At 39.3% G+C, this 27,859-nt stretch overlaps 1 protein-coding gene across 8 annotated transcripts; it reads left to right on the forward strand.

Moving 5' to 3' along the window:
• Positions 1-875: 875 nt before the first annotated feature.
• On the forward strand, positions 876-27,301 carry RCOR3 (REST corepressor 3). 8 transcript variants are annotated; one of them, XM_058834963.1, is made up of 12 exons: positions 876-1,109; positions 1,601-1,657; positions 7,284-7,361; positions 8,816-8,868; positions 10,558-10,719; positions 11,068-11,192; positions 12,632-12,728; positions 15,325-15,543; positions 17,169-17,246; positions 18,029-18,086; positions 23,163-23,404; positions 23,834-27,301. In XM_058834963.1, the coding sequence occupies exons 1-12, from the start codon at positions 968-970 to the stop codon at positions 24,176-24,178; spliced, it is 1,656 nt and encodes a 551-aa protein (XP_058690946.1). In that variant the 5' UTR covers positions 876-967; the 3' UTR covers positions 24,179-27,301. The 8 variants fall into 8 exon arrangements, with proteins under 8 accessions (XP_058690946.1, XP_058690948.1, XP_058690953.1 ...); XM_058834965.1 differs by having other exon boundaries at positions 12,632-12,710; XM_058834966.1 differs by lacking the exon at positions 876-1,109 and adding an exon at positions 2,006-2,223.
• The last annotated feature ends 558 nt before the right edge of the window (positions 27,302-27,859 follow it).

Raw genomic sequence — 27,859 nt, forward strand, 5'->3', positions numbered from 1 at the left:
TTTGGGAAGAACTGACATTCTTGGGATGGGGATTGGAATTGGGAAGATGTGACAAAGGGTAATGGATTGAGTCAAACACTCTTAGCTGGAATATGAGATTTTGTTTAATGCATAGAAATTTAAGTTTATACTGCCCCCCCCCCAACATCTGGAAATCAGACTGACAAATTATCACTGCATCACTAAGAATACCTATAAACACATATTAAAACACAGCCACAAGAATATTAAATGAGTTTGCATAGAACAAACCGGACTAACACTGCATCTCCGATTAAGTAGCAAGACTGTTGTCACATTGTAACCCAGCCTCGGTCCGGAGCCCCTCTCGGCTTTTTTTACCTCAAAAAACCTGAATATTTGAGATAAACTGGATGGCAACACCGCAGCACTTAGTAACGCTCCGGAATTGCACTGAACAGGTAAATAAATCGATAACTTTTTGAATTTTGAAAGAAAAACCCTCACGGGTTTACACATGGTGTGATTTCAGCGATGTGACAGCACCGGCTTTCCCCGCCGGGGCCCGGCCCGCGCCTCCTGTCCCCGCTCGGCCCCGGCGCGGCCCCGGCTCCTCCCGCCCCTCACCGCGGCACCACCGGCGGCAGCGACACCTGCCCGCCGGGATCCCTGCGCCGCCGCCGGGAAATAGTCCCCTCTCTGCTCTGGGCCCGCCGGCCGGGAGAGCCCGGCGGCACGGCGGCGGTCCGGCATCGGGAGAAATCCTTCCTTCCTTCCTTCCTTCGGCCGCGCCGCCGGCGCTCCAGCACCATCCCCGCCCCTCGGCGAGATCCGGCCGGGCCGGCGCGGAGGGATTCCCGGCGCCGGGGGAAGGGGGGGCGCGACGGGCGGGGGGAGGAGGTGCCCGAGGGGGGGGCGGGGAGGGGGCAACATGGCGGCTCCGTATTAACTTCCCCCCCCTCGGCCGGCAGCGCTGCCGCCGCTCTCCCCCGCTCCCAGCCCTGGCATGCCAGGCATGATGGAGAAGGGCGCAGAGCTCTTGGGGAGTAAGAGCCGGGCAGCCCCCAACGGCGCCAAGAGCAGCAGCCCCTCCAATGGGCACTACTCGGAGCCGGAGAGCGGCGGCGGCGACAGTGGCGACGAGCACGGTGCGAGCCTGGGGCCGCCCCGCCAGCGGCGGCAGGGGGGTGGCGGAGGCGGCGGGAGGGGCGGCGAGCCGAGCCGAGCCGCCTCCCCCTTCCCGGTGCCGGGGCTCCGCCGCTCCGTCCGTGCTGCGGCCGAGCCGCGGCCGCGCGTGTGCGGGGCGGGGGGCCGGGAGCGCGCGGCGCGGCCCCGCGGCTGCCCCCGCGGTACTTAACGATGGGGAGGGAGTGTCTCCCGGGAGCCGCCGCCGTCCCCATTGTTCCGCTGGAATAAACTCCCCCTTCCGCCTCCTCCTGCCCCCTCCTCGGCGGTCGTCGGGGCTTAATCCGCGGCGGCGGCGGTGGGCGGGGGGGTGGCGGGGGTAGGAGGTGGCTTATTCCGCACGGCCGCGGCGGGGGCTCCGCCAGCCCGCCCGCCCGCCGCACGGCGGGAGCCTGGGACGGCGCCCGGGGACGCTCCAGCCCTTAATTTCTCTTCCCCCCGCTTTGCCTTGCAGATGTAGGAATGAGGGTCGGAGCGGAATACCAGGCGCGCATTCCTGACTTCGAGCCCGGTAAATCGCTTTTCGGCTGTAACCTGACATCTCCAGAGGCGGGAGGGGTGGGCTCGCAGCCGGGGCGGGCTCGCCCGGCGCTCTCCGGCGGCGGCGGCCGCGGGGCTGTATTTATGGTGCTTTTGAGCCTTTGTGTCGGCGATCCGGTGCCGGCGGCGGGAGGCTTGGCCGGGGCAGCATCTGCGCTCCGGGGGCGGGGGGCGTCGCGGTGGGGGATTCTCACTTCATTATCGGCCGCATTATGGGTATCCGGCGGGAGGCGGTGAAACAGAAAAAGCTTTATTTTTTTTTTTAATTTTTTTTTTCTCCGTGTTCTTAAACCGATAACCATAAAAAATATTTGACGAGGGGTGATGGATGTCGGGCAAGGGTGGGAAGTGATGAGCCCTGCCGGAAGCGGAGCAGACCTGGCTGCGTGCTGGAGGCGCTGGGTGGAAGATGCGCTCGGTGGGAAACTCCTGCTCCTGGTTTTGTGTGCTGTAGTAGCCTCGCTGGCCCCGCCGTGGCAGGCTGAGCTGCTCTCCTCCGCCTTCCTCGCCCCCCCAGCCCCGCCCCGAGGAATATGGGTACGCTCGCATAGCCTGGTACTCAGCTTTAGCAAGTTAATTGCTAGAATGCTGCCGTGCCTTACTACACAGAGCAGGGAGACCACAGGAGCGTTCAGCAGTTCTGCTGTAGTGGTCAGATGAAGCCTGTCTACTTTCCTGCTCTCCAGGCAGGCTCCATGGGTATCAGATGATTTCTTACCGGAAGAGGATTGCTCTCACGGTGCCTCCCGAGGCTGGAGCGAGCCCCTCTGGATGGGCGCAAGTCCCCACCGGCCAAAGGAAACGCTGGGGGAAGGAAAGCGCGAGGGTGGGATTAAACGGATGCGTGATCTTGCCTTAAGGGAATGCCTTTCCCCTAGGAAGGAGCACGCAGTCTAGGTCTCTTTGTTAATAAGGCTAATTGTCTTCGCCTTTTATTTTTACATTGCCTACATAAAAATTATACACAGATAAAAATGATGGTTTCTAACCTGCAGCCTGGGTTTGCTTTTCCTAGAGGCCACTTGAAGTAGAAAAACACCTAGTGTTTGTTTTTCTTTTGATTAAAAGAACTCTTCAGCCCTTGTAGGACAATTGAGGTTCTGTGGTTTTAATTTTGTAAACTGTATATGCAATAGTACCATTACATTAGTAACTACAGAACTAATTTTATGCTCTCGTATAACAAGGCTTTTTAGAGCTTGTGTTTCTGGGGGATGGTATTCAATTAATGCCTCTTTCCCCAATAACTGGGATTAAAATATACTCACCCTATCAGTTTCCTTAATAATATAAATGTTTCTTTAATAACTCCCGAGTTAGAGGCTTAATGTTTTATTATGAGGTATTATCCTTCTTGGTGTGTGTATTTTGCTTATTAGGGCAAGAAGGTCCTGATTTTTTTTGAACACCTAAGTCTTACAAGATAAATTAAAAAGTCCATCAAGTTAAAAGTATGGCACTTACCAAGTTAACAGATTGGTTATCTGAGGAGATACCAGCAAGATCTCATTCTTTCATCTCTTTGGTTTTTTGGTTGAGGTTTGTTTATTTTTTCTGATGAGTTTTGAGGCATAATTTCTTGGAGACAAGTGACAAGAGACAAAAATCCTTGCTCTTGCAGCTACATTTTGGTTACTTTTTTGTAGCAAGGTAATAAGCTCCTTTTTAGTTCTAGGTTGCATATATGGATATGGCACTATATTTGATTATCTTTAATTATGTTTCTTCTTGGAATTGTTCTAATGCTCTTTTTTGAGGATTTATCAGATACTTTAGAGTGTGTGTTTATTCACAGTACTCTTGAGTGCTGTTTTTTAAGCCCCTTGAAATAAATAGGTGGGAGAAGAGAGTCAATGATGGATGAAAGTAGACATAACTTTAAGACACAAAGTCAGCCCTGATAAACCCACAGAATACTGAGTGGAATAATACCAATCCTTGGGTTTCACTTAGCCTGACTTGAAAAATAGCCATAAGCAATGCTCTACCACAATACACTGAGGAACAAAATATTCATGATTAAGGTGATGGCAGTAAACTTTTTTTTTGTAAACTTAGTTTATGTATAAAACAAGATTATTTTTTTAAAGAAAAAGTGCAACTGTTTCTAAGTGGATTGTGGTTGGAAGCAACAATTATGAGAAGTTAATTTAAATATACTCTCTTACCCCTCTCCACACCATATAACTTTTACAAACAAACTTTCAGATAGAGCTTAAGGGAAGTAGTGTTTTTAATTGTCACCAAATATTACAGCGATGAGAGAGATTTTGTCGCTGCAAGAAACATTTTTATTAAGGAAACTTGGGATTTTTACTTTATCTAATTTACTAAGTTAACATACCATCTCTTGCACTCCAGATTTGTCTCTTCCTCCTGGTTTTCCTATAGTATTATATATTCTTGGTGAAAATTTTTCTTGTACTTTCTGGCCCACCTAGAGATCCAGCAGGATACAAAACTGATATCCTTATATTGTGGGTTGTCTACATTCTTTTGGAAATCATGGTACAAAATGCACCACCCTGTCATGTCATCCACAGATAACTGCTAGGGAAGTTTTATTCTATTCAGATTTAGACTTCACAATGGTTTTACTATGAATTTTTCTTTCTTAATGCTGAAATACTTAATTTTCCATTTACCCTGTCTTTGGGGATGGAGTTGGGGCTATCAAGAAGAATATTTTATACCATTTAACATCACTTAGGAACTCATTTCTCTGTATGTTTTTAACTTTTCTCTCTTCAGTCTTCTAATAGGAAAACAGGCTCTCTTAAATTGAAATTGTTAAATGGTGTGGGGAAGGCTTAGTCTTAAGCAGAGGAAGGTACATTTTGTGCTGGAAACCAACATACTTTTATATTGCCATGCTGCCCCACAGTGCCCTCACTGTGTCTTGTATGCACCTGGATGATCACTTCATTTTCAGTACATAGGATCCTGTATAGAGCTGTACCAGCCACGTGTATCTAACTTCCAACGTGAAGCTGCAGTTTAGAGAGGGTCAGTTTGCTGCTGTGATTTCCCTGTTCTGGAAGAGGTGCAGAGTGCCTGTTGGTCATCTTCAGCTGGCTGCATTTCCTAACTGCTACTGGCAGTGGGGTGCAGCAGCTGAAGTACTGAAACCTCTTCCTCAGTGGCTTCGAGGTGTATTTTGGGGAGAGGGAGACTTGTTATTCTTCAGATGTAGCTCTTGATCCTTCTGTTCCTTACTGGTTTACAACTCTTCTAACACACTTTGGTTATCATGTTGCAGGGTATTTCCAGCCCCCCTCCCTTGTATGCCTTGAGGTGTAATACAGCCACTCTGGGGGTTAGGGCTGTTTGCTTGAGTGCTTGAGATACAAAGGACAGGCAGCAAGTTCTCAGGAAGGTAGGTCATGGTCCTGCATATGGGGATGGAGGGATCCCTGTCCTACAGCTAGGGACATCCCATGCTGAGGACAAGGTGCCTTCCTTCCTTCAAGCTACCTGTATGCACCTCATTATTCCTTTGTCATCCTGGCTTTTCTTTTGGCAGTGTGAAGGTGCCACCTGAATGGAAGCAGATGTCTGATTCCTGCTGGGGACATAGCACTGCTTTGAAAAGGGAGGTTCTGGTGGTTGTTGCTTGTTTGTCATGTGAGGGTGGCACCTCACTAGGGGAGTGTCACCACATACATGGTCTCCTGCAGGCACAAGAATTCTGAAACTAATTTTTTTTTTTTCACTTTAGTACTTGAGTATTCACTACCTGATAATATCCATGATATCCAATTGTCTGCAGGTATCTTAAGTTCAGACATTTTTCCTCATAACCTGAGATTCTAGTATATTCTCTGGTGATCCTTCTTTCTCCTCGTCTTTAATTAGAATGAAGTGCAGGATAGTGGTCATTTACTTGTGATAAAAACACAGTGTTCACGAGAAATGTTGTGCCTGTAACATGCTTGCCTTGCTCTTCATGAAGTATTGCATTCCTAATGACTAAAAATGTCATGCTTTTTGGTGCTAAAGTGGAATGTTACATTAAGGACTTTGTTCTTATATACCAAAAACCTTTCCGAGTTTAGTAGCTCTTATGCCTTGAAACGGGTGCTTTATGAGTGTATGTACATTCTTAACTTGTTATGGAGTTTATGTTGCATTGAGGTTATCTGCCTTACACATCTCATTTTGGAGAGGTACAGGAATTTTTAAGTTTTCTAATTAACTGTTTTCAAGTTCACAGTTGTGATGGATCAAGATTGCAGAGATGATAGCAAATACAAAATGCTGCCAAACTGAAGAGGGAAGAGCAACAAAACATTGTACATAAAGGGAAAGCACTATACTGATCTTTTTTTCCAAAGCATTGGATTTGGTTTTTTGTTAGCTTCAAACAAGATGTAGAGCCTAAATATAAAGTGTGTAAGCTTAAAATGGATTGAAAAGTTACTTGTTTCACTGAACAAAAAAAGCTTTTCTTCTCCAGAAAGGATGCAAAGAAAGTTCCTCTGAGGGTGATTACTCAGGGAATTCATGCTGACATTAGATATAAATCCAATTGTTGAGCAATTTCTTAGCAAGAGAAACTTGAAAACAAATAGATTGTAAGGGGCCTTATGTTTTAGACTACGTCTGTGAAATAGTAATGGAAAGTGACTCTGAATTAATGCTTTTACAGTATCAGGGAGTTTTCTTTTACAGCATGTTTTAAAACATCATATGCTCTGATTTAATGCTTCAGTGTTTATATCAGTATTACTCTGTCCTGATGGGTTGGATAATTTGTACTGCTTCCCTTGCTACATTGAGGTGGAGGTAAACAAACCAAAACCAAAAGTTACTTATACATCTAACTGCTGTGCAATTTGCTTGGCTATGAATACTAAAATTACAAAATCAGAAAAATCTCGAGAGAGATGAACAGGATGGTTTCTGGCATAGCTGTTAGTACAGTTTCTTGCTGAAAGGGATCAGTGGTGGTGACGTGACTGAATTCTAGCTCTTATCTATTTTTGTTTGTTTGAAGGAAGCCTAACTGACCACAGTAGGTCCTAGTAATCCTATGATAGTGATAAATGTTAGAGTACTAATGGACAATCAAACTTCAGGAGAACAAAGTTGCATCCTTGCCAACTTTATAGGGGGTGGATTTAGATATGAGAAAGCAATTCCTTGCTATGGGGTGGTGAGGCACTGGCACAGGCTGCCCAGAGAAGCTGTGGATGCCCCATCCCTGGAAGTGTTCCAGGCCAGGCTGGATGGAGGTTTGAGCAACCTGGTCTAGTGGAAGGTGTCCCTGCCCATGGCAAGGGGGTTAGATACTAACTACTAGTTAGGATAGTACTACCAAACTAGATAGGATTCCTTCCAACTTAAGCAATGCACTTCAGTGGTTTAATTGTGGTAACCAGGATACTGTCTAATATTTAGTTAAACATCCTAAGAATAGTGCTCAGATTCAGTCTTTTGATGTCCTAAGGAAATAATTTTGAATCAATTATTTTTTTTCTCCCCCTCTCCTTAGTAGCTGGACTTCTTACTGTGGTTGGCTTTTGCTAACTGTCACATAGTTGTTCTCTAGATCATAATTATTAAATAAATACTGAGAGTTACTTGTTTTCTTACAGGTGCCACAAAATACACTGATAAAGATAATGGAGGAATGCTTGTATGGTCTCCATATCATAATATTCCCGATGCCAAGTGTAAGTCCTTGCCTGCTTAGGAATTTGTGTGCTTAAGTAAACTAAATGTTTCTGGTGTGCCTGTTTGCTCTTTATTTTACACACAGTGAAACTGCAAATAATTAAACACAAAGCTTCTCTTTTTCTTTATTTAGAGAACTCCAGGTAAAGGAAAGATGACCTTCTCTTATATTAGTAAAGTCTTTGTTTCAAGTCATACTGCCTATTCTGTATTATCATCATCATTGTCTGTGTAACCTTTTGTTATTAATTAAAGAATAAAATATCTGAACATGAGGAACTTACTGCTTTAAATTTCTAGGAGAAGGAGTTGCAGTGGATGAATTCAGAAAAGATTTGTTGAGGCCTACTTCAAGGGAAAATTATTACTGCTGTCACAGAAGGAGAAAGCAAACATTTTTTCCCTTTAGAAGTGACCTGAAATACAGGAGTAATCTGACAAAATGTGATCAGTTATCTGTTTAATCTAGTTTAATCCTCTGCTAGAAGTTCCCAGCTATAATAGGGGAGTAAACTTTGAGGATGCAGCCATGAGAACCTCATCCCTGGGACAGTTTCTATCTAATACCAGTAGTTAGAGATTTGTGTCCCTCTACGTTTGAGGGAATTGCACCTTCAGCTACTGCAGAACAGTTAGAAATAAAATACAACTGTGATTATTAAACACCTTTTTCATTCCTTTGAAGTATAATTAACTCTTTGCTGCAACAGTGCATGGCAAGGATATCTGTTGTCCATTTGAATAAGGTGGATATGATTATTTCCTTTTCTTGATCATACTTCCTTTCAACTATTTTCAACCTAATTTTGAGCTCTAGAAGGTGAATAGGAAGAGGTTTTCATTTAAAAATAAATAAGACTTAATTTCAAAGTTAGGAAAAGTGTTTAACTCTAAGCTGGTTCTATTATTGCTAAATATGATTTTTAAAATGTTATTCCTTAATTTCATTATGTAATTATTGAGTTTTCATGCTTTCTGTTGAAAACTGACTGTGTCATAGTTAAAATCCCTATTGGTCTGTGAAAGCTATAGTAATCTTGACGATATGCATAATTATTGATGTAGGATCTCCTTGCTTTAGTTTCCAACATGTTTGGGAATAAGAGCAGTAGAAGTAGTTCAATTTAAAACTAACCCAGGAAGGGATTCCAAAAAGGCATAGCCTTTTAATAATCAGCTAGTTTCTGCTTTAAATAAATAACTAAATAATGAGTATCTGTGGTTTTGTTGTGGTAAAAATGTGTAAAAAGTTTATAAAATTAAATGTTCACTAATGGTCAGTGGGTTAATTTATTATTAATAAAGCTGTGAGTATATTTAACATTTTGGGGGACCTGGGCCTATGCAGTGTGTTAAAGCATGGAGAGACTCTTTTCCCATGTTAGATGGCTAATTCTGTCATAGAGCAGAGCTAAAAGTATTAAAGAATAATTCTGACATTGCTTTGTTACAGTGGATGAATATATAGCAATAGCAAAGGAAAAACATGGATACAATGTGGAACAGGTAAGTGCTGTGGAATCAGAGTGCTCATTAAAAGGATTTTTTTTTTAATATAAAACTATAACACAACTCTTTTATTTTTCCCCTTGATTACCATTAATTAACGCTGTTTCTCTTCAGGCACGGCAGCAAACACTGCAGTTAAATGGATCTGCATACAGTTGTGGTCTGGATTCTCTGCAAAAGATTGAGCTCTTTGTTTTCATGACATGCTCAGCTTGTAATGTGCACTTTTGAAAGGTTTGGTATGTTTCTTGATACACTGGGCATGTCATGCAATTGTGTGTGTATATTTAGCTAAAGAGTTTTGTAGGGAAGCAGCTTACAAATTTAAAGTTAAACATTAGAATGCAAATACAATACAATTCTGAACCATTAATTGGTAGGGATGCCACTGAAAAGGTTTATTTCATATTGAAAAAAAAAGCAAACCAACCTAAATTGAGTGGGTTTTTTCAGAGGCAGGAGAACAGACTCAAATTTTAATTCTGAAGGTAACAAATAAGTTCACTTTAGTTAACAACCTTTGGTCACCATTCCTTAGAAAGCAAGGATAAAACTTTGCTGGTCTGTATGTAGTTCTATATCAAATTTCTTTATAAATTAACCAATCTATGTAAAAGTGAGTTTACGTATTGCAAAAAAATATTTGCTGTACAATTGAAAAGAAGTTGTATGATCAAGTTTTGGAGGATGGAAGCTTGCTCATCAACTGCTGTCTGACAAAGAGGCTGCCAGTGTTACAATGTCCAGAATATACCTGTGGTTTGGTGTTGCTTCTTTATGCCTTGACTTCTGTTAGGCAAGAGGAGGGACTGATGGCTCTCAAGTCTCCTAGAGATGGATTTCCAAAATAACTTCTGGTACAAAACATTTGTAGACTTCTTGCAGTGGAATTGAAATTCTCTTTGCAAGAGGTGCTTGTCACTTGCCATTTTAACAAGAGCAGAGGTTTGCGGTGTCCAGATTGACAGAAGATGTGGAATCAGGGGGTTGGAGAGACACCTGGCAATCGTGTCTGCCTGCACTGTACGATTGAAACTGAGTGGGTTATATTGCCCAATTCCCATGCCTGAATCTTGGCATCAAATCTGCCGGTGATTGTCTGGCAGAAAGTCTAATGAACATAAAATTCTTTAAGAATACCGAGAAATGAAATTATGTAAGAAAGTATATTTAAATTTCCATTCCTTATTAGGTTCACATGATGAAGTGGCTGTGCTGTTATTTGTGAATTGAAGAGTTGTAAAAAGACCACTCTCACTTTGAACTTTCAGACTTGCATTTTGGATGGTCCTCTGGCTACTGAAAAGTATTTTTATTTTCTTTTTTGAGTGGGCTGGTAATAAAGGCCTGTAAGGAACTATGTAGGTGATATATGCCTGTAAAGTAAGAAAGCAGGTCAGATTTGAGCCCCTCAGCCTAGCTCATGCTGCTCTAGAATTACTGCTGCCATGCCAACCTTAAATTGTCTGGCTTTCATACCATTAATAAAGTATAGATGTGCCCACTGTCTCCAAAGAGAATTTTGTAACCTATAGTAAATAGCCAATAAAATTGTAAATATATTTTGAGAAGGGATTCTGATAGTCAAATTTAATTTCAAACAAATAAATTGCCTGTTTTTATTTAACTTGTCTCAACGTTTTAGAAAATTGACTAAATCCAAAGAGGGACTATTTCTTTTCAAAGGCTCTCGGCATGTTGTTCTGGCATAAACACAATATTGAGAAGTCCCTTGCGGATCTCCCTAACTTCACGCCTTTCCCTGATGAATGGACAGTTGAAGATAAAGTCCTATTTGAACAAGCATTTAGCTTCCATGGAAAGAGCTTTCACAGGATCCAGCAAATGGTAAAGTAATATTTCAATCAGAAGCATTAAACAGCTCAGATGCATTAAGAACAAAGGCTCCTGTTGGGCTAAAATTTCATGTTGATTTCTTTGTAAAAGCTTCAGGAAGAGCCTTGAATATAAGATTTCATTTATTTTCCTCATGTCTCTTGGACATACATCTTTTTAACTCTAATGAAAAGAAGCCTTCTCCCCCTTTTTAAAAATATGTATGATATACATCCCTCATTTCAATCTTATCAATGCATTTAAAATATTGTTAAAAGATGGCTGTAAACAGAGCAGAATTAGAAATCTGGGTGGAATTTTAAATTTTGAAAGTGTTAATTTGTTGATTAATTCTTCTAGCTCCCAGACAAGACCATTGCAAGCCTTGTTAAATATTACTATTCTTGGAAAAAAACTCGCTCTAGGACAAGTTTGATGGATCGTCAGGCTCGTAAACTAGCTAATAGAAATAATCAAGGTGACAGGTGAGTTTTGTGTTCTTAAGTAGATGACCAGAGACTGAAATTTTCTGAAGTAGAGATGTGGAGTAATTTCTAGCTATTGTTTCAGTGTGAGCCATGTGTTTCAGGTTTGAGACCCCTGTTGTGATATCTCTGATTCTAGCAAGGGGTTTGGGACCTGTGCTTTAAGAACTTTATCACTCCAGTCTGTGTGAGTTTTAATAGGAGATGGGAGTGTTTTAATGGATAATTGTAAAAAAAAAAAAGGATTTAAACCCTGAAGTCTATTACTGTCTGTGCAGAAGAGTGTTTTTGTGGGAGGGTTCGGATTGCTTTTTGTTTGAATTTTTTTTTAATTAATATGGAACTAAAGCTGAAAGTTCAACCACTATAAGAAGCTGAAGCAGTAAGAGTGCCTATGCACTGTTTTATAATAAAACTTTATATAAAATCTTTTTTTAGGAGACTTAGAAGTGCTATCAGTCAGAGAGAATTAGAGCTCAGAGAAGTTTTGTTGTCTTGCAAAGAAACTTTTCTCACAGTTACTATGAAATTAAAATTTTATTGTGCTTGGTATACTTAATTATTAACTTGCACTTTTTAAAAGGTGATATGTGCTGCATGTGTAAGTAACATAATCTGTGTTTATATTGGAAGTTGTAATTTTATATCTATAGAAAAGTGCATCACTGGGGCAAACGGGCTATTTTTAATTATGTGTTATTTTCAATAACTTATCTAAAGTTCATATGCTTATTTGGTGATTCTATTGCTGAAAAATGACAAGCTAAAGTTAGTTTGCTTTTAATATAGCAGTCTGGAGGGGTTTGGTGAGAACTAGAAAGTTTGTTCTTGCATTAATTTATTCAGAAATTATATTGTCAGAATGACTGGGTTAGGCTGTGAATTGACTGTTCTCTTTTTAATCTTTTTTCTTTAATTCAGTAGATTTCATTTCCCTCCCCTAAACTGCTAGATTTTAAGCACGTTGGTGAAAAAGCAGTCCCATGTTTTCCCATCATGTGCTCTATGCTCCCCACAGATTTCAGCAAGGGTTTATTCACCTGTTGTAGTGGTTTGAAAATTGCTCTATTAAAACTAATGGGGCAAATGGAAGGTTATTTCTAGCCTTGGTGTATAGTTGGCCACATAAGTGTTCGCACTGGCACAAGTGGTTGACTGGAAAAAAGGTGACACCAAAATTCTTGGCAGCAGTACAAGCATTGCTTAAAGTAACTTTGAAACTATGGTTTAGGATTGCTTGTTTATCCTAATAATTACTGGAATTTAATATAGGAAATCATGCTTGTAATAGCCATCTTTTAAAAACTACAAATAATTTTGAGATGCCATATACTCAGAATAGGTAAATTCAAGTAGATAAACTCTCTTATCCTGCTACATACTTACATTTGGGTTTAAAAAGTAAAATAGTGACAAGCGTTTTTATAATCTGTCTTTAGCGATGATGACGTAGAAGAAGCTCATCCAATGGATGGAAATGATAGCGATTACGATCCCAAAAAAGAAGCCAAAAAGGAGGTAACAGATAGCTTAATGGTGAATGTCAGTTTGTTTGTTTTCAGTGAATGTGTTACTGTGAAGAGTGAGTTGTAGTATGGAGGTTTAGATGTCACCCTGCCGAACTCCCAGGGCATTTAAATAGTCAAGGTCTTGATGACTTCTCATTCAGACAAAATTGTATTCTATATTTTTGCCGTTTTCTGGCTGTAAATGCCAGAAATGCAGAAATGTCTCATTACCTCCACTGTGTCCTGAGAGATCTTCAGTTTTTATGAGATGTATCCTCTCACAACCTGATAAAACAGATTGTATTTGCCCTCCTTCAGTCTTATTAGTATGTTTACAGTTTTACTGGTTGTGAATTATTTGAATCAAAGTGTTTTCTTTGAATTTTAAAATTAAATTACGTTTTTCAAATAACAACTTTTGTTGTTTGTTCAAAGCCACAGTGAGTTGATGCATTTTAGCTAATATGTGGTTTTATTGAGATGCTTTCTGCTAATAAGTGTAGAGGAAAAACATTTTTGTCCTAATTGAGCACTTAACTTTACAGATGACTGCTGTGTTCAGGGTATGTTCAGGTTTTAGGTGTTTTTTGTGTTCTTGTTATAAGCATTAAGCTATCTATGAACAAGACAAGAAAAACACAATAAAGTGTGTGTTTGTTTCTTTGATCAACTTTAAGCATTTGTGATCTTCCTAAATCAGCCAGTTCGTGCTTCGCAAGAGTGAGAGGAGAGGTTATACAAAACTTCAGCACTCCCATGAAGTGGTATCTAGGATTATGAGTAAAACTTTGCACTTTTCACAAAAATAATATTGAGTAAGAGACTGATAAGCTTAGCTTCTGTTCTGAGCTTTGCAGTGACCTTCAATGTATCCCTTTGTATCTACTGGCCTTGGAGAAAAAAAAAGGAAAATTATCCCTTTCAATGAAAGAGTTTGAGATTGCTTTTTTAACATGGGGATGTTTTGTAGTACTTGAAATGTCACATGGCCTGATAATATACCTTTTTACTTTTATGTTGTGCTAACAATGTCCCTGCAATCTAATGACTGGCCTTAGCCATGTCTAAATAGGGGCTATTTTGCTCAATTTACTTGGTTATAGTTTGAAGCATGACATACAGTCCAGAATGCAAGTAGTGTGTTGATAGACTTCTAGGAACAGGACAAATAGGCTTGTAGTTTCTGATGAGCTATTTGGATCTGCACAAGATAATTTTGTCATCTAATAGTTCTGGGAGGATTTGCGTACTTTCACTTCCTAAGCAAAATATAAACTGAGTAGGCTGCTTGAACACACAGAGCAATGGAAACTTTCTGTTACCAGATAAAATGAATATAACCTAAACTCTCTATCTTGGCAAGAAAAAATTGAGAGAGAATATTTTCACTTTAAATCCAGATTGAACACACAGGAACTGCAATTTCATACCAAAAGAGCAATGCAGAACCAAAACCCAAATAAGTATAAACAGGGCAGAAGTAAACTTAACCTTGAAATTTTTAGATGTCAAAACTGTAAGGCTCTACATCATTTTTCCAAGGAAGAACAGATATCTTAAGTGGCCTCTATGAAGTCTGTGAGCTGGATAAGACGTTGTATTAGCTGGGGAAGAGAATGTGGCACAAGGTCAAGTATAGTAAAACAAGACTCTGTTTGCTGCTCTGTACTACTACTACAGAAAATAATAATAATGATAATATTAATCATGGCTGCTGCATTTGGTTTTGCAGTCACTGTGATCAGATGACCACCTCCTCTTAAACAGGCATGGATGCCAGCAGGGAGGAGCAATAGGGAGCTGCTTGAAATAGGGAAAAGCCTGAATTCTCTTTCTGTTCTAGTACTAAGCATTGCTTTGAATTAGAAAACCCTTGCAGAGAAAGCAATTTTTTTGTCTTTGCTCCTGGGCTATAGGGAAGCTACTCAGTTGCTCTGAGCGAGTCACATACATGTAGAGAAGTTATGCAGCAATCCCAACTGAAGACAAAGCTGAAATGTTTAGGTGTCCAAACATATCAAAACAAAGACTTCATTTCCTCTTTGCCATCCTTTCCAGAGAAGCAAATAACAAAGGCTCATGTTGTGACTGCAGGGGCATGTCCATACTTTCTCTTCCAAGTCTCAAGTCAGCCCCTCCCCATCCCCCCAAACACTGTAGAGTGCTTACAGCAGGGAGAAATGTCATTTTGCATTCTTGCCTGGCCTGGTTGACTTTACGATTCTTCTCCTTTAATCTTTGCCCAAATTCTTCATATCTGATCAGAAATGTTAGTCACTGATTATTTGTTTTAAAAACAAGATACATACATGTATATTATGTATCTTCTTTCACAATATTCAGACTGGGATTTCCATAACATTTACTGTATTTGTGGCTGTGTTAAAAAAAAAGTTTTGAAAACAGACCTTGCTTAGACTAATGCAGGCTTATCCAGCAGATGACTGGCATGTTCCATCAACTCATCTGCGAGACATAGTTGGATACTATGTGCAAAGGAGGATGTTAGCTTAAGTTTTGTCATAAATATGACATTACAATGCTATCTGATACTTCATTATTTTTAGTAAAGTTGTACACAAGATACTGTTATTCTTTAATGATTTATTTCTTGTAAATTAAAGGGCAATAATGAGCAGCCTGTTCAGACCAGCAAAATAGGTCTGGGTAGAAGAGAGTATCAGAGCTTGCAGCATCGCCACCATTCCCAGCGTTCCAAATGCCGTCCACCAAAAGGCATGTACCTGACCCAGGAAGATGTGATAGCTGTTTCCTGTAGTCCCAATGCAGCCAACACAATTCTTAGACAGCTGGATATGGAACTAATCTCGTTAAAGCGACAGGTACCATGGGTTATTGGTCTTGGTTTTTTTTATTTCATCTCAGATTGTTCTGATTGTAATGGTTTTGAAGATTATCTGTGAAGATTCTGAAACTTCTTTAATGTGAGTCTTCCTTATTTTGTTCCACAGTTATCACCACAAATGCTGGACAGTAGCTGTTCTTCAGTTTTTGTTTTTTTACATTCATCTGCTCTTTTGGATAAAATGAAGCAAGATGACTTTTTACTTACGAAAAAAAGGGTAGCATTAAAATAGTGCTACAGATTTGGGGACAGGAAAAATCTAAAGTCACATTTGATTTGAATTTTTTTTTTACTTTGTTAGAAGTGTTTGTTTGAAAAGTGAAAATGAGACCAATGGAGCAGAGGAAGTTACATTTATTATGCTTTAAATTGTAGCTGGTTTCCTGGATGTCCTTTCCCACATAGTGTGAAAGTATGGGAGGCTTGTGGAAATCATGGACCTAGTTATTTCTCTGTTTGAATTGATACATTTTCTACTTCTTATTAAGTTTAGAAGAGGTTTTTAGTCTTCACCTTTAAGAGGAAAATTGCCTGCGTCCTTTGCATGAAGAAATTAAATTTTGGCATTTAAAGTTGAAACATGTAATTATTCAGCTTCTAAGTAGTTATGTGCATGCTTGCTTTCTAGGAGCGATGGGGCTACAGAGTCAAGGCTTATCTTCTGGAATTTTTGCCTCCTTATAGAGCTGCCATGTGGCAGAATCATGGAATGAATAAAGAATTTTTTCATGGGGTTTTTGCTCCCTTATGTTCTTTTACAGGAGAAATAAGCTTCTTTCTGTCACAGCAGGAGTCTGGGGCTAAATAGCATAGGTGGGTTTCACTCTTTAGCCTAAGTGTAGGTGAGTTACAGCCTTGAGGTTGTGTTTCTCTTTTTTTTTTTTTTTTTTTTTCTTGCAGGGGTGCAGCCTTTGGAATCTCCCACTGAGTTGTCTGCTTTTGTGTCCATACTTAAGAACCCTTGTAATAGCTGTACACCATAGTATGCAAAACTATTTTCTTACCTATGTTATCTTATGTGCATCAATGTCAGATTTAAGTGGTTCATAGACATGTATATGTACAATTTTGAATGTTTATCCTTTTTATAAACTAAGAAATATTTTAAATAATTTTAATAATTCCCCCTAAAGAAAATCAGAATCATCTCAGGTCAATAAAAAGCATCTGTCAGATGTCAGAAGGAACTAACTGGAAACATCTCATGAATTTTTTTTTTTTTTAGAAGGAAGAAGTTAATAAATTAATATATGCAATACATCTCACATCTCTAAGAATGTAGTTTTGTGTCTAGAGTATTCTTAATTCTTCAAGAACCTATGCATCCTTATAAAAATTGTTATAAGCAGCTTTTAATATTCTTGCAGACAAACTGTTCTTTTGAAAGACTGGCTTAATTTTTTTTCTCCATAGTAAACTGTGATGTGTTTTGTTCTGGTTTTTTTTAGTTTTTTTGAAACAGTTAAAAGTAGTGAAGCCTTAAACCATAATATTTCTCTTTCTAACTTAGGAGGTACACTTGTGGCAATCCTAGTGAAGATAAATGTGTAAAGTGACCAACTTTCTTTGTGGAGCTGATTAACTTTGTTGTTTTTGACCAAGGTTCAAAATGCTAAGCAAGTAAACAGTGCACTTAAACAGAAAATGGAAGGCGGGATTGAAGAATTCAAACCTCCTGAGGTAAATCAAAATAAATACTGAAAATAAATACTGAAAGTTGTGGCCTTGCACTTACATTGGTAGGAAGCTACAGAAATGTGTTTTACTTCAGCAGCAGCAGCTTAAAAAGGATCCATTAAATTACATGTAGTGTGGAGTCTGGATTCTTTAAAAGAAATTGGTGGTAGGCTTTTTTTTTATGGCACCTGGTTGAAAAAAGAAGCAGAAAAAACTGAAATGTCATGTCTGTTCACAATAATAGGGAGCTGAAATTGGGCCCTGATACATGGGGGCTTTTTGGATTAAAAATAGGTAATGTAGATTGCCAGTAATAAATGGTGTTCTGGGTGAAAACATGACTATATATACATTTTGGCATCTAAAATGAATGATCTATTACTACTGAAGTTCTGTTTTTGCTTGTTTTAAAGGTTTGGATATGAAACATAACATGAATGCAAAATCCTCTAAACACCAAGTCCAAATAGTTTAGATAAATGTTACTATAAGTTGAAATTCTGTCTGCATAAAGATCATTAGTTTGTGCATAAGTTATTATACAGTTGATGCTAAAAACTGCAATAAAACAGAGGAAAAACTGCTGGCATAGTTTTACGCTTCAATCCGTAAACACTATTTCCTCTGCATGAAAACAATCTTGAGCTACAAATTTATGGTTTGTAGGCAAGAGTTTTTTACCTATTTTGCAAGATGTAGTGCAAGTAAAACACATTGATGCTCAGATATTTTGCAGCTGTTGAAACAATTTAATGATCTTTGTGCTTTTTTTCTAATTTTACTAGTCTAATCAGAAAATCAATGCCCGTTGGACCACAGAAGAGCAGCTTCTTGCAGTACAAGGTATGTTAATAGTAGCAGCAAGTTGAAATCTGATGTAAAGGATTTGAAGAGTTGCTTAGGCTTATATTTGTATTTCCCTCTAATGCAAAGCTAAACTTTATCTGGTCACCAAGAAAGCAGCAAAACTGTTGAGAATATTTAGGGCATTTATTCAAACAACACAACACTAGGCTTTCTGTCACCCATGTTAAATTTCAAAGAGAAAAGCTAAGCAGGATTTAACAACTGTATTAGTACCAGAAAGTCTCTTCAATCATCTGCTAAATCACTTTACATGAATTTCTCTAATGTGGAAGACTAGAGCAATAGTTAAAGTAATAAAATTTGAAGCATTTAAGACATCTCTAGTATTCTAAAGTAGGAAAAATCAGAAGTAAATCTGCTTTACTGTTGCTTTTCTCTGTTCATGAGAGAATAATGGCCTTTAGACCCATTTGGCCTTTTAACAGTCTGAAGCTAGGTATGGATGCTTGACTATCTGTCTTACTGGGCTAAAAACCCAGCATTTTCTGGCAGGCTATTCATACAGCTAACTTGCATTTATTTGATTTATATGAAAGAAAATTGACTCTTGTATTAGCATGCACTGCCAAACCATGGAACATGGACAGGAAATATCTGGAGATACTGTCTTGAAGGCGTATATTAACTCACTTATGTGGATCATCTTTTAAAAAGATAATAGCTTGGTTATATCTATCTGCTTTATTCCTCTGTATTCTTCACCTTGAAAATGAGAGACTGAGTTTTAGTGTAAAACATTCAGTGGATCAGGATATCAGTGTACAGTTGATTGGTATGCTGTATCTGGAACTTATTTATTAGTCAGATGACTGAACCTAAAGTTAGGTTATTTTGAAGTATGACTGGAAATGCAGAAAGACATGGTGTATCTTTAATCATGCCTTTCAACTTACATGCCTCAGGCTTGGATTTGCATCTCCAAACTGTCCTCTGTCCTAAGTTCATTCTCTCGCTATTGCTAAATACCTCAGTATTTTGTTCCCAGATGCAACTGAAGGAGATGCTTCTCTGATATGGTAGTCTAGTAAGTAGAAGGCTTGCTGGAAGAGTGGGGAAAATCCAGAGTCCTTGTGCTTGCCTTAGAATTAAAGGATTAAAACCATCTTGCCTTTTCATAGTTTAGTTATTGGAGTTCTCACTAAGCAACAGTTTGGGAAGTGGTAAGAATACATTCAGTTTTCATTAAGCTGTGTCACTCTGACAAGACAAATAAACTAGAGCCTGAGCAAAAGAGAGTGAGGGTTGGTGGTGACTCCTTGGAGAGGAAATCTAGTCTTCTGGTCTCTAGGGATGATTCTATGTTTTATAAAGGTAGTCACCCTTAAGGGTGGGGTGAAAAATCAGGCCTTCTGGAAGAAATCTCTTCATTGACATGTGCAGTCTTATATGTATTGTTCCCTCTGTGGTCCACTTTCCTTGGCACTATATAAAATGGAGATGAGAGAGAATCCTAATGACAAGAACAAAGCGTTCTAATTATCCCTCCCTTACTTACTGCTTGCTCTCCCTCCTGGAATGAGAGTGCTGTAGATATTAACCTCCAATCCCTCAGGCTAAGAACCCCGATTTCTTGCTTCAAAGCAATTGTTTGAGGTAGTAGACTCTAGGCATGAGGGAGCCGTTCTGTGTTTTTCCTGACCGTTTTTAGAAGGTATCCACAGTTGCTCTACTAAAAGCTTCTATAATGTGCATTAGGCATGGACTTGCAAGTTGACTTGAACATTGGGACATTTAGTTTGTACACTTTAAAATGGAATTATTTTATTAAATGTGTTGGTATATTTTGGTGTATGCTTGTAATAATTTTACAGAAATCATAAGCATTAAGCAGGTAGGTGGCACTTACATGATTTGTTCACTTGAATTTGAACAATAAATCTAACCATGGAAATTGTAAATATAATCTGCAGTAATGTAATTTTGGTACTGTTTTTAGTAAACATGAAAAAACTTGTTATCTGTAGGCTAATCTCAAGGGATTGCCAGTAACTATAGAAGAGGTAATGAGAATTTGTCTTAAAATAGAGCTGTGTGTAATCTTAAAAGCAGTTTGTGTGCTTGCAATGGGGTTGTGGACTCAGATTTATGATCTCTGAGCCAATGTGTTTGCAGTATAATTTATCAGGTAACAGTGCAGCTTTGAATAGTTGTTGAATGTAATGGACTAGTTCATCAGTTAGTGTTCTTAAATTACAAACTTTTATGTACAAAAATGTATAAACACAGTCATATTTTCAAACTAACATCTTGGCCTTGAAAATGTAATTGCAAAAATGTTTTAACACTTGTTCAAGACAACAAAATTTGCTTTGAAGAGTAGCACATGACTTTCATGGCATTGCAGGGAAAAACAGCTGGGAAAATCAGAATCTAACTCTACATAAGATAGTTGCCAGGAGCACTGTAATCCCATCACAGTGGAACTGCAGCTCCCATTAACTATTTCTGCCTCATTGTGATGCTGTATCATATTGCTTTGCACCCTGATTAATATTGTGTTTGCTGTGCTGTACAACATTAAGCAGTGTAAACAGCATCAAAGTTGCATTTATGCGTTTCTCCAAGAGAGACATTTGAGATGAAATGCTGTAATCAAGAGCATGCACGTGTTCCAGTGTACCTTTGCAGCTGGGTGAAGTTCTGAAGAGCTTGAAGGATTCCTGTGAGCTGGGCTGCTTTCAAATTAGCTGGGAGAAAACCATTCATACATGTGAAGTGAGGCTGTGCAGTCACCCTTTTTGAGTTTCACCTTCATCAGCCTAATAAAATTATTTTTATTGAATAGGGATTGAACAGGTGAGAAATAATTTGGGGGTGTTTAGCACTGAATTTGTATAAGGATGCCTAAGTAATGTGTGCCAGTTTGACAGGGATGGTGGCTCAGCAACAGCTCTTAGAGATATGCCATCACCTTATACATTAAAGTTTCATAAAGACACAGTGAATTTTCTCTATTTCTTACATGGCTTGAAAAGCTTTTAATACGTCATTGTGATAGAGTGGTAGTAATAACATTGAAAATAATCCAAAATGAGTAGTGCTGTCTGTAGCTAAATTAAGGAAATTTTATTTTATTTAGATTTATTTTTTAAGAGTTGGGTTTTCAGTGAAGGCAAGAACACCTTGTTTTCAAGCTGTTTGCTTGGAAATAGGCTTTAAGATGTTTTTTTGACAACCTGAGTTGAAGATAACCAGCAGGCTCAGTTGTTTTGCAGATTTAGGGAGGAAAGAAGTGTAGCCAGCATAGTAGCAGAACAGGCTGAAACCACTAAAAGTCTATATTAGTTTTCTAACAGAAATGTGCTTTGTTCTGCTGGGCACCTTATTCACTTGATTAATTGTACTGGATGTTTAGATATACTGCAATGGACATTTCATGTTCATTATAAATCAGTAAGGGTGGTAATGGTAGGGCAGACAAAGAATATTAAAATACTGGAGGCAATGTTCATGAGTACACACAGCTTTTAAGGAGTATAGCTGATACCTTGTACAGCTGATAAAGCACAGAGCCAAAGCCCTGTCTTTGCTTTGCCTGGATTCATGCCCTCCCACGTGGCTCTGAAATCTTTCCAAGGTCCCTGCAATCCGAAGGGCTGTATCCTTTTGTACGCCCCAGAAAAAGACACTAAATAATGTAGCTGGGTTCTTGACAGCTGAAACATCAGCTTCAGCTACAGAATTTGTTACTATCCTGGAGGTGAACTTTTCTTTTAAATTGCAGGGAGCATGCATTACCACATCAGAAGCGCCTAATAAGGAGGAAAGTAGAAAGGAGAGGAGCAGAACAAACTGAAGGTCACACTCTTCACAATTAAGTTGAAAAGGAACATAGCTTTCAGTTTGAAACAACTCTCTTTCTGAACACTTTGCTTCATTTTCTGAAGTGAGGCATGAAATCAGGCATAAATTTCTTTTCCTGTAATGAGAAAGAGTGCCTGTCCTCTAAGAACTGTAATATGTTCCAAATGAGTTTAACTATCAGGAGCTTCACAGAAGAAGTCAAATTGTAATTTGCTCATGCATAACTGACAGGAAAAAAAAAACAGTTCTGTTTACTCACTCTGGAACAAAATTGGTTTATTTCTTCAAGTCTCTAAGCTTTTTGACACTTGTAATTAAAAATATACTTTGTGTAGCTAAAAGCTGTGTTCTAGGAGGTGGGAGAGGTTGAGGATTTTTTTTCCTTAAGCAGGAGAAATCATACCGTAAATATAACAGAATCAATATATTTTTATTATAATTCAAATTTTAAGTTAAAAACTATGGAATGTTGCACTCAGTTTTTTTTTTGTTATATGCAAATATAATTTTAGAAGTATTTAAAATATGTGTTGGGATTTTCTCTTGAAGTGCTCATAAACAAAAGTGACTACTGATGTCAGTACAAAAATTAATGAACAATGCAAAGATCACCTGTCATGCTGCTTATCAGAAGGGGATTTAATCAAATTTGCCAGTCGCTCTGTGTAGCCTGAGTAGAGCATGTCACAAGTGCAGGAACGAGCAGTATATTGTGATACAGCTGAACTCTGGCCTCCTGTTCTGCCCTCTGCCACTCCTACCCCACTGGCTGTGGGAAAGAACCATCTGCATGCAACTGGTGTGGAGGGAACCTGTAGGAGCTATCAGTGTTTGTCACTTGATATTTCTAGCATTTTATTCTGTTTACAGCCATTCACACATGCTCAGTCACCCTTCCTCCCCTCTTGAGCTGGTCTTGGGCTTCTGCCCTTGTGAACACGCTGAAAGATTCACTGTGTTTGTCAGAGGCCAGATCTCTGTGGTTTGAGGTTGAGAGGGTCGGTGAGTAAGCCAGGATCTTTTAAGAATGGGTAATGACTTTTTAATAAAGTTCTTGATTTGTATGTTGATAGCTGTGCTATTAAAAATTACTTTGTTTTAATGGAAATGGAGGCCTTCTTCTAATTGAGAAGTTCTCCTAATTAGCGAGTCCTCGGTTTGCAGGTCCCATAGGTTCTCTATAAATACATCACACGTAGCTGTGTCTGACTGATTCTTCACAGCTATGTTATTTACTTTGCCTTCCAGGTGTCCGAAAATATGGTAAAGATTTTCAAGCTATTGCAGATGTAATTGGCAACAAGACTGTTGGCCAAGTGAAGAACTTCTTTGTAAACTACAGGCGTCGGTTTAACTTAGAGGAGGTATTGCAGGAATGGGAAGCGGAACAAGGAACCCTGGCTTCTAATGGTGATGCTTCTGCTTTAGGGGAGGACACAAAAAATACTTCTAATGTGCCATCAGGAAAGAGCACTGATGAAGAAGATGAGGTGTGTTTTGTGTACCAGAAATAAGTAAGCATGGGTTGAGGAACAGCATTTTATGTAGTGATAAAATATAAGGTTAACTGGTGTGGAGTGGCAAACCGCATTCTAAAGAATGATGATGAGCTTGCATAGAACTTCAGCCAATGTCGTTAACCAGCTGGGAGCAGGACTGCACCTTTGATAATGACGATCACGTTACTGTTTTAGTGTTAAAATACACTTCTTGTTCTAGAAGAAGACTTGCTTCATAAATATTTTTAGTTCTGCTGTCTATAATGTTTTTGGTTGGTGATTTCTTTTCAGTAACTTCTCAGTTCTTTGGTTTTATTTTTTTAAATGCTGTTTCCTGTGTAGTGGCCAGTGGCAGCCCAACTGCGTCACGTCCTGGCCGGGATGGCTGTTCACGCAGTCTTGTCTTTGTCCTTTGTGCAGGCACAAAGCACTCCGGCCACTCAGTGTTTAGGCCCTTCACCTCCAGCACAGGCATCTGCTCCAGCACCTGCCACTCCCATGGCAACTTTAAATCAGCCGCCCCCGTTACTTCGTCCAGCACTTCCCGCTGCTCCTGCTCTGCACCGCCAGCCTCCGCCGCTCCAGCAGCAGGCGCGCTTCATTCAGCCGCGGCCGGCCCTAAACCAGCCTCCCCCCCCGCTCATCCGCCCAGCTAATTCCATGCCTCCTCGTCTCAACCCCCGGCCCGTGCTGACTGCGGGCAGTGGCCAGCAGCCACCCTCGCTCATCGGAATTCAGACAGATTCTCAGTCCACTCTGCACTGAAGAAATAAAAGCAGAATTATGCTAACTCCCACATTTGAAAAAATGTACCAATGTACTTTTTTTTTTTTTCCAAATAATGAAGGGGAGAAAAGAGCAAGCCTTCACAGGTATCAGACCAGTTTTCCGGAGGAGCAAGCTAAGAACTAGAAAATGGAACGACGTCAATGACCACCTATATAAAAATATTTTTATGCCGAAGACTTGTACAGCAGAGTAATGCCTACACTGCAACCCTCCTCTGTATGAATAACTGTTGAAGGAAGTAACTTCTTAAATGAATAAATGTTCAACACACCAAGATTTTGTTTAACTAATTTTTACTCTATTTATTTTATTACAGTTCTTTATAGTCAAGTGTCTAACTACAGGAAGGTGGTCTGGCAAATCTAGAAATAGATAATATTGTAGGAGACTTAAATGTAGTGTTGAGCTTTTTTGTGTGTGTGAATTTTTTAATTTTTTTTTACCTTTTAGTGAAAGAAAATAATGGCTTTAGGTTCAGAATGTTTGGCCCTGTTTAGATAACAGTAGAAGCATTTCACACACTTGTAAAATGTAGGTTCTCTCTTCATATTTTCTCCAGAACATCTTAGCTTGTTTTAAAAGGTACTGGCTTATTAAGTACTCCTCTTTCAGAGTATTCTGAAGACTCAGTGAGCTATTGTACCAAATTTATTAAATCTCATGTGTGTTCTACTCATGGAATTTAACTGGAAGCAGGAGTCCAGTTTCTTGCTGCAGCGCTGTCTTGAGGGCTGGGCAGGATAGAGTGGCAGCCCACCCAGGGCAATGACAGGAGCGGAACCGTCTAGCAAGAAGCATTAATTTAATTTGTTATTCCACTAATTCTTCTAATGGAAGCACAGTAAAATTCCATTCCTCTGAGAATGACTGCAATTCATGTATGCTAGATCACTGATACCTTGCTTGAGCATTAATGAGGGAAGTGTAGAGGCTGGTGGTGCTGGTAGTGTATCATGAGAGTAGTTACCTGCTGCCAACCCAGTCTTAAGTGATTGTCTCTTGACTCCTGCTATATTTCTGGTAAAGTTGATTACATGAGTTGAGGGCGAAGGATGAGGGTGTTCGTTTATATTATTGACTCAGTAAAATCTGCATTTAGATATTAATATTGCTTCCAAATTATAGGAGTTTGAAAGAAACTCATTTCACTGCATTCTCATCTGAAACCTTGATTGATGCCCAGCAGTGTTTTGGGGTGTGGGGTTGTTTTGTTTTGTTTTTTTGCAAAAGCAGGTGCCTCTACCCTCCAAGTAAATAAACCAGGCTCCAAATATGAATAGCACTGTTTGAAACTGTGTGATCTGAATTAAGCTATTGAAAACTAATACATTCTTGATTATGTAATATTCATGTTGAATGTCATACTATTTGGAAAGGTTTTTTTGCTTTTAGCTGAAATAGTGTCTAAAAGTCTTTTTAACTTCATTTTGTTATTAACTAGATTTGCCCTTTACTAAAATGAGACTTTTTATGCAAATGGGATGCGCTATCCCTAGCTGGTTTTTTTCCCACAGATAAATTGGGTGGTCTAATGATCAGTTTACCAGGTCCTTTTTTTATGTTCTTGTACATAAAAAGGGAAAGGGAAGTTCTTGTACAATCAGATTCTATTTAATTTGAAAATCTAGTATTAAAGTTTGATAGTTGTAACCTGAATAGCAGTTAAAATGTTGACCTTTATGTTTTAGTTCTTCATTTTAAAATATTCTCAGCTCAAACTTCAGAGTTTTTTCTTTCTGAAGAGCTTTCACTGGTGTGCTGAGTTGTCGTACAAAAGGTCTTTTTTACTAATTTTCTTTTGCATCAGAGTAGGTGCTTAGCCGCTATGTGAGCATCAGATGACTCCCAGTCTAAGTAAAGCAGAATTTTAAAACAAGCACCAAGGAATTCTTGGTCATGGAGACTTGTGTTCTGGGCGTCACAAGTCCTTAGTGTGCCCCTACCAGCTACACACAAATCTGGCTGCTCTCTGGTCTTTAAAACCAATACAAAACCAAGATGGTACATTTTTACGGTGTAATTGTTAACAGTGCTAAGATTCATCTTCAGGGTTTTGGGTTTTTTTGTTTGTTGGTTTTTTTGGGGTTTTTTGTTGTTTGGTTGGTTTTTTTTTTACTTTCAAGCATTGAGTCTCCCAGGTGTGTGTATTGTACATCTGCTAATTTTTGTCTTGTCTCTTGTCGATAGACTTCAGTATGCAGAATGTTGGGTGTTACAGTACAGTTGGCCACCACCAACTGCTATGAAACTGTTCAGTACATTGTAATTCCATTTAATCTTGTTTAAATATTCTATAACTGGGCAAAGGTGCTGTATTTGAAGGGGGGAGGGAGGGTCAGAGATAGGTAGGGTAGTATTTCTTAATTTACCTACACTGTAGCACACAGTAGGGAACTCCTAGCATTTGTAGTACTAAATAAGTATGTACATAGCAAAATGTCTTTATTGTGTGCTTTGCAGAATATGTGCATACAGTTTGCACGTCCTGTTTTGGGGGGTAGGGTTTGTTTTAAGCAGTGTTTGCCTGGAGAGTGATATGCTTGCTGCTTAATCAAAGGATTAAAGTTTCAAAGAAATCTGTGTCTTCTATTTTTATGTACCTTGTAATGGTGTAATATGTTAGGGCCCTTATACTGTGATTCTCTTCTAAATTCATTTATATTTTTTTAAGAATTAGAAATAAAATTATACAATGGTGTTGATTTCAGCGGGAAATTTCTTTTGCCATATCTAGTCTCCTGTTTTGTAATGTAGTAATGAACTCTGACTTCAAGGTTGGCTTAATTTTGTCACTTTAAAAAATGTACAATGTTTGCACACTAACGTTTGGCAGAGAACGTGTATTCTACATTGTTCAAAGCTAATGTAACTCTACAGCTTTTTGTACAGTTTATTTTAGTTAATAAAGCAAAACGGTACTAAAAAAATTACATTTTACAAATGCAAGGCATAATCAGAACAACATGTATTCAAGAAACAACACTTGCAAAATATGGATGTACAAGAACTATCAGATTTAATTGTTGCACTTTAAATCAGAATGGGTATGAAGTTGAGCAGGTATTTCTGCATTTAATAAAACAATCACTAAACATTGCACATCATAGTAAAGCAGTTTAATTTGTTGCTCCTGAGTGAAAGGAATTAGGTACTTTTGTCCTTAGGTTTTTTCTCAGTCTTAAGTGTGTTGATATTTTTGTTTACTCTGGAAACCTCACAATGCATCAAGAACAGAACACAAAACAGTAGCTTACAGATATGGGAGTTTGTGTATGGATAGAGATGAATTGCAGAGTTTAGGATGAAGGTTACTTCACACTGTGTTGTGCCTCTTTATAGCAAAAGAGAGGAATATACTGAATTTACAGCTGAGGCCAGGCAGAAATGCGATTGTCAGGCAAAAGCAAAGCCAAACATCATGAAATGGTGTGCTTGGAGATGTCTTCCATAATGCAGGGGAAGTTGTAGAGAAGTCAGCAATGTTGCACTGTAAACAGCACTGAATACATACAGCTCAGTTATCCTGCTAAACATGGCGAACCTCCAGCTATTCCTGAGACTGAGGTACCCAAACCTCAAGCGCTTGCCTTTCTCAGATTGAGTTAAAGCCAGGCAGTGACAGGATAAACATTTGCTTTAAGATCCTAGGCAGTTGTA

Source organism: Poecile atricapillus, chromosome 3 (genome assembly GCF_030490865.1).
Source record: "Poecile atricapillus isolate bPoeAtr1 chromosome 3, bPoeAtr1.hap1, whole genome shotgun sequence".
In the NCBI taxonomy this organism is placed as follows: domain Eukaryota; kingdom Metazoa; phylum Chordata; class Aves; order Passeriformes; family Paridae; genus Poecile; species Poecile atricapillus.

What these genes read in the sequence shown, in the direction of transcription:
- RCOR3 (XM_058834963.1), top strand. Translation starts at nt 968, where the DNA reads ATGCCAGGCATGATGGAGAAGGGCGCAGAGCTCTTGGGGAGTAAGAGC. An exon ending in TTCACAGGATCCAGCAAATG is followed by an intron (nt 10,720 to 11,067) that starts GTAAAGTAATAT and finishes TAATTCTTCTAG; the next exon opens with CTCCCAGACAAGACCATTGC. An exon ending in GCACTGATGAAGAAGATGAG is followed by an intron (nt 23,405 to 23,833) that starts GTGTGTTTTGTG and finishes TCCTTTGTGCAG; the next exon opens with GCACAAAGCACTCCGGCCAC.